At 57.9% G+C, this 6,231-nt stretch overlaps 1 protein-coding gene across 1 annotated transcript; it reads left to right on the top strand.

Moving 5' to 3' along the window:
• The first annotated feature begins 644 nt into the window (after positions 1–644).
• On the top strand, positions 645–3,251 carry EGR2 (early growth response 2). Its single transcript, XM_048506093.1, has 2 exons — positions 645–1,064; positions 1,754–3,251. The coding sequence occupies exons 1-2, from the start codon at positions 887–889 to the stop codon at positions 3,016–3,018; spliced, it is 1,443 nt and encodes a 480-aa protein (XP_048362050.1). The 5' UTR covers positions 645–886; the 3' UTR covers positions 3,019–3,251.
• Positions 3,252–6,231: the final 2,980 nt, after the last annotated feature.

The raw sequence follows: 6,231 nt of genomic DNA, 5'->3' as shown, positions 1-6,231 counted from the left end.
GGCGCATCTTTCCGCCGCGGATTCAAAGGCACGACCGGGGGCGGCGGCGGCAGCGGAGTTCCTGAGCGGGGCTATTTTCTGCTCCGCCCCGCCCCTTGCGGTTCCGAGCGGCCAAGAAAAGCCGGCGGGGGGGGGGGGGGAGAGGTTGGCGGCGTCCGTCTCCGAGCCGCTCCGTTTTCTTTCCGAAGTTGAAGTTTCCGGAAGGACTCCCAAAAAGGCATCAGGGAGGAGCCCGCAGAGGGCCGGATGCGCTCCTTTTTAGGACTGGAGCGGAGCGACCGGAATATCTCACCGGGGGAGGGAGGGGGGACTGTTAAAAGCATCCTCGGAATATGCCAATAAAAACCTATCAAGCCCCCCACCCCACCCCACCCGGATTTCCCTGCGCGCGGAGCTGCCTCTGTTTGCAGCCGTTGCGCCGCATTTGCTTTCCCGCCGCCCGGATCCCGACGGGCCCGACGCTTGTGCCGAGCAGCCAGCCGGGGCGGGGCGGCAGCCACTCAGGGCGCGCCATGCTAATTTCCCACGCGACGAGCCTCCCCTTCCCTGTTCCTCAGTCCTTATATGGGCAGTGACGTCGCGGGCATTCACGGCCTCCCAATAAATACTTAGAGCAAGACTTTTCCATCTCCCGAGAGCGGCAATTGATTAAAACGGCTCCGCCAAGGGCCCCGACAGTCACAACCACACTCACAGCCTTTGAGGCAGCAGCACCACAACACACGGCGACATCGCCCGGACTTGGCTTTCTTCTCTCCGCCTATAAAAGTTTTCTCCCCCGCCAACACGCACACTGGAGGAGAAACACCCCCTGGCCACCTCCCTGCAGAGTGCCTACACTACAGGGAAGGCGGCAGGGCTGTTTGCGAGCTTGGCCGCGGAGCAAATGATGACCGCCAAGACCCTGGACAAGATCCCGGTCAGTCTCGGCGGCTTCGCGCACCCACTCCCCGAGAGCCTTTACCCGGTGGATGACATCGCCGCCTCACTGCCAACTTCCGTGACCATCTTTCCCAATGGGGAGCTGGGAGGACCCTTTGACCAGATGAGCGGCGCCGCCGGAGGTAAGCCACCCCCCCCCCCTTTAGATGGGCCCTTTGGGGTGCGGCGGAGGCCGAGCTGAGGGGGTGGGGAGCCTTAGCGACGGTGCAGAAAGCGGAGCGGACAGGCAAGAGCTGGGCATGAGTCGGCGGCGACCGGTTAAACGCAGCCAGCCCATGCTGAAGAGCAGCTGCAAACCTCTGGCCGGAAAGAAGCCCCGGGGCCTGAGTCGGGGGCCGCGCGCGATGGTGGCGGGAGTGGCGTCGGTGTTCAGCAGGCACTCTTCCCAACCGAAGGGAGGCCCACCGGCTTCCCGAGCCCTTGACACGCGTGTGCCTGTGGCCCTGGTTTGGCTGAGCTCCCCCTTTTCCCGGGTGCTTCCCAGCCCAGCGGCTTTCCGGGGTTTGCGGGATGTAGCGAAAGTGTCCCCCGTGGTGACTGATGTGGCCTGCGAGCCACATTTCTGTGCCGCCGTTTGTGTCGGCGCCAGCCAACAAGCCAAAGTCGGGCCCGGGGCCCCGTAAACCTCTCCCCGGTGGGCTCTCTCCCCTTGAGGCCTTGGGAGGCAAGAAAGCGGAGGGCGCCCCCCGACGCTCCTTCGTCCTGGCGGCAGGGAGAAGCCGAGGCCTGCCGGGGCCCCTGGCGGAGAGCCGCCCGCGGGCCCTGCTTGACGAGCCGCCTTTCTCTCTCTCCCCCTCCCCTCCGCTTGCAGATGGGCTGATCGGCGTGGACATGAGCGACAAGAGGCCCCCCCTGGAGCTGCCCTACGCCTGCAGCGGCTTCGCCCCGCCCGGGCGCGGCCAGCCCTTCACCTACATGGGCAAGTTCTCCATCGACCCGCCCTACCCCGGCGCCGGCTGCTACCCGGCCGACGGCATCCTCAACTTGGTCAGCGCCAGCATCCTGCAGGGGGTGGCCGCCCCCTCGACCTCCTCGTCGTCGTCCGCCCCTTCTGCCTCGTCGGCAGCCTCCTCGGGCTCCCCTAACTCGCTGGGCTGTGCCATGGTGCCCTCCGCCAGCGAGATGGAGCACCTGTACTCGCCGCCGCCTCCCTACTCCGCCTGCGGGGAGCTCTACCCGCCGCCGGCGGCGCAACAGCATCAGGCGCAGCAGCAGCAGCAGCAGCAGCAGCATCAGGCGCACTCGGAGAGCGCGTCGGCGTTCCTGGCAGCCTCGGCGGGCGCCTACCCTCCGCCCCCTTCCTACCACCACTCCCCCAAGACGGTGACGCCCGGCGGGGCGGACGGCGGCGGCGGCCTCTTCTCCATGATCGCGGACTACCCGGGCTTCTTCCCGCCGCCCCCGCAGTGCGGCCAGCGCGACCCCCACGGCCCCGCCGAGCGCAAGCCCTTCCCCTGCGCGCTGGACTCAGTGCGCGTCCCGCCGCCGCTCACGCCCCTCTCCACCATCCGCAACTTCACGCTGGGCGCGCCCCCTGGCGGCTTGGCCGGCGACGGGCCCCCGAGCGGGGCGGCGGCGCGCCTGGCCCCCGGCCCCTACGGCAGCCCGGCCCACCTGCCCCTGCGGCCCATCCTACGCCCGCGCAAGTACCCCAACCGGCCCAGCAAGACGCCGGTGCACGAGCGGCCTTACCCGTGCCCGGCCGAGGGCTGCGACCGGCGCTTCTCGCGCTCCGACGAGCTGACGCGCCACATCCGCATCCACACGGGCCACAAGCCCTTCCAGTGCCGCATCTGCATGCGCAACTTCAGCCGCAGCGACCACCTCACCACCCACATCCGGACGCACACCGGCGAGAAGCCCTTCGCCTGCGACTTCTGCGGCAGGAAGTTCGCCCGCAGCGACGAGAGGAAGCGCCACACCAAGATCCACCTGCGCCAGAAGGAACGCAAAGCCGCCGCCGCCGCCGCCGCCGCCCCGACCAGCGCCGCGCCTCCGCCCGGCCCCAGGCCCTCCGACGGCGGCGGCGGCGCCCCCGCGCTGCCTTCTTGCGCCGCCCGCACCCGGACGCCCTGAGCCGCCTTCGGGGGCCACTCACCGGCGCCGCGCCGCCCACGTGGGGAGCTCCGCGGGGCCTTCCTGCCGGCGAGCGCCCGATCTCGCGGGCCCTGCGGGGGTCCAGCAGGTAACCGGGCCAAGAGGCCGCTTCCCACACTCTGCGGGCGCCAGCGAGGCTTGCTGGACTTCGGCAAGTGGTCGGGCGCAGACGCGCCGGCCGGGGCCTGTTCGAGGAGAAGCAGCCCGTCCTGGAGGGGGAGCTTCGGGGCCAAGGGGAACGGGGTGGGGTGGGGTGGGTGGATAGATGGAAGAAGAGAGGCCTGTCTGGTGCACTTTAGAGCTTCCCCGACTCCCCTCCAGCGATTCAGGCAGCCAGGATCGCTCGCTGTCGCTTGCGGAAGCCCGCCCCCCTCTCCCCCGCCAGAAAAAGCCTTGGGAAACCAAGGACTGAACCCCTTTTTAGTTTGCCCCTAGCAATATAAATGCAACTCATAGAGCAGAGGTCCGAAATGCATTTACTGGTCAGTGAGCCGCATTGGGAAAACAATCGGAAGTCCACGTGTTCAGGATCGGTGGGAGGGGACTCTCGGAGAAAACAGAAGTGCAATGATGAGGACGGAGCGGGACAGGCGTGGCAATAGCTGGTCCTTTTTTTATTTTTAGGTACTTTCCAGCTTTAGATGGCTCTTTGCCGTCAGCGTGGGTTTCCCTCCTTCCAGTTATTTTGCGCGTGTTCGTTTAAAAACAATGCACTGTTCTCGGCCTCCTCGGGAGTGGGGGGAGGCTAGAATCCAGGAGGCTATTGGGAGAAGTTTAACTTATTATTTAAAGGGAGCCTGTATATACATTCTCTGATGTCTGGAATGCATGCAATCGTGTTGAACTGTCCGTGGTGCCTTTTTTTTGATGTTGACAATGGTTCGGTGGCTGCATGTAACTCGGTTGCCTTATTAAGCGACTTTGGGAAGGGATTAGGAACCACCCCCTACACACACAATAAATTCTCAGCTCTCTGATTTTTGGAATAGCTGTATATTTCTGCCTATTAATACTTGGATTTTTCTAGATACTCTATTTTTGTATGCACTGTTTTTGTGTGACTGATAAAGTGTTGCTTTTGTAGTAATAATAATTTTAAAAAGGGATCAGAGGAGAATGTAAATGGTTTTGCTAGTGCTGACTGTGGGAGTTTGTTGGCTCTGGACAGGAGCAGAAATATTCTAATCATGCACAACCACTAACTGGAACCATCCCCAAGAAAGGCAGTTTTGCCTTGACAATTGTGTAAATAAATGTTTTATGGAAAAAAAATCTGTCTTAGTACTATTTCAGCATTGGTTTGCCCTTTATAATTCATCCATAGGTGCTAGAGGGTGGGAAGGAGAAGAGCATACCCCCCCCCCTTGAGAACTCCTCTCAAAAGCTCAGATGCTTCAGCATTTTGGAGACTGTGGACACTGAAATGCAGTGTGAATCTTCATTTACCTTAAATCCCGTAAAACAGGATACTGGTGGAAAAGCATGGTTGTATGAAAATGTCAAAACCCATGATACTTTAGCACTATGGGGGTGTCATAAGGAAAATCCATGATTTTCTACAAAGCGGAGAGATTCTGAGATTATATTTTTTTAAACAGTGTCTGAGACTTGTTGAAACTGCCTCTGTTTTGACTATACTTGGCCTGTTCTATGCTGAACATAGGGTGCAATCATCCTAAATTAAGTAATTTCATCCTATTCCCCACAGAAATCAACTTCAGGCTGTCCTATTGACTGTGCAGGATCTGCCGTCACCTGTATAATTCCCGTAACTCCCTACCCTCACAGATTCTGTTTTCTCTTAAGGGGGAGGGGCTTATGGTATTGTTTTGAATTTTTTTTTGTGCAGTTACATTCCCCACGTTGCTTTTTCATTGATGAAAATAAGAAATTTCACACATTAAAGCTTTAGTCAAGCTGCGTCCCCCTAACTATGGCTGCATTCGCTTGTGAGAGAAGCGATCTCTTTAATTAAGCAAAACTTGCTATCAGCAGAGTAGTGGTAACTTTTTCTGCCCTAGGTGACCTGGTCGTTCCAGAGGGTCTAAAGAATCATAAATCAGAGAACCAAGGTAAGATAGGTGGCCCAAAACCAAGACAGTGTGGTGTGGTTAAAAACATTCAACTAAGATCTGGGAAGTTCAATTTCAAAGCCCCACTCTGACACAGAAGTTTGCTGGGTGACCTTGGGCCAGTTACATATACTCAGCCTAACCTACTTCACAGGGTTATTGTGAGGATAAAATGGAGAAGACAATGATGTAACATGTAAGCCACTTCGGGACCCCCACTGGGGAGAAAGGCACGGCACAAATGAAGAAAATAAACCACATACATGCTCACTCACGGGTGAACTTTGGCTGCACTCCTAGAACAATGTCTTGGGAGTCATCCCCGCTGAATCAAATGGAATGGATTTCCGAGTAACTTTAGGATTGCTGTTACTCAAGTGGGCATGCATAGGATTATGTCACTTGAAAGTAGCTAATTGAATGCAGTGGCACTTTTTTGTGCTGGCAAGTCACAGCTGACTTTAGAGATGGCTTGCCATTGCCTCCCTCCCTGGCATTCCTTCAAGGTTGTACATCCAAATACTAAGGGATCCAAAAATTTTAATAACAGGTTCCGATGGTGGTGGGATTCAAACAGTGGCACCACTGCACACACGCACCTCCAGTCCCTATTGGTCAGGGAGGTTGCTTTAGTAACCCCTTCTCGGCACTCAGAAAAAATTAGTAACCACTTCTAGAGAAGTGGTGAGAACTGGTTGGATCCCACCTCTGAAGGAGGGCCAACCCTGCTTAGCCTCTGAGGTCTAATGAGATCAGGCTTGCCTGGGCTATCCAAGACAGGGCAGCGGCTCTTCCAGTCAGGTTAATATTCATAGGACTGTGACCATTGACTGTTTGTTCTGGACTGCAGCTCTTTGTGCTGTTGCAATTGGAGGGACTTTTGGAAACATTGGGGGTGGGTCAAGCACAGGACTACCCAAGAGAAACAAACACCCCTTTCGCGCAGCGAGTAGAAGCACCTTCTCTGAGTCTAAGCAGATCTTTGAGCTTCACTCTGTGAAGGCTGTTCAGCACACACACTGGAGTAAAAGCCCAAAATCTGGATCCAACAAATGGGTAAAACTTCATCATGTGTGCTTTGCAAAAGGGTCTGGGTAAACTGAATCTCTGCCCTCAGTTA

The sequence above is a fragment of the Sphaerodactylus townsendi genome, linkage group LG08 (assembly GCF_021028975.2).
Source record: "Sphaerodactylus townsendi isolate TG3544 linkage group LG08, MPM_Stown_v2.3, whole genome shotgun sequence".
NCBI lineage: Eukaryota > Metazoa > Chordata > Lepidosauria > Squamata > Sphaerodactylidae > Sphaerodactylus > Sphaerodactylus townsendi.
Note: the sequence above shows the minus strand (reverse complement) of the source record. Positions and strands in the feature narration are given on the sequence as shown.

Bases quoted from the DNA above. Each gene is read 5' to 3' on its own strand.
- EGR2 (XM_048506093.1), top strand. From the start codon at position 887: ATGATGACCGCCAAGACCCTGGACAAGATCCCGGTCAGTCTCGGCGGC. The intron at 1,065-1,753 runs GTAAGCCACCCC...CTCCGCTTGCAG, and splicing joins GATGAGCGGCGCCGCCGGAG to ATGGGCTGATCGGCGTGGAC.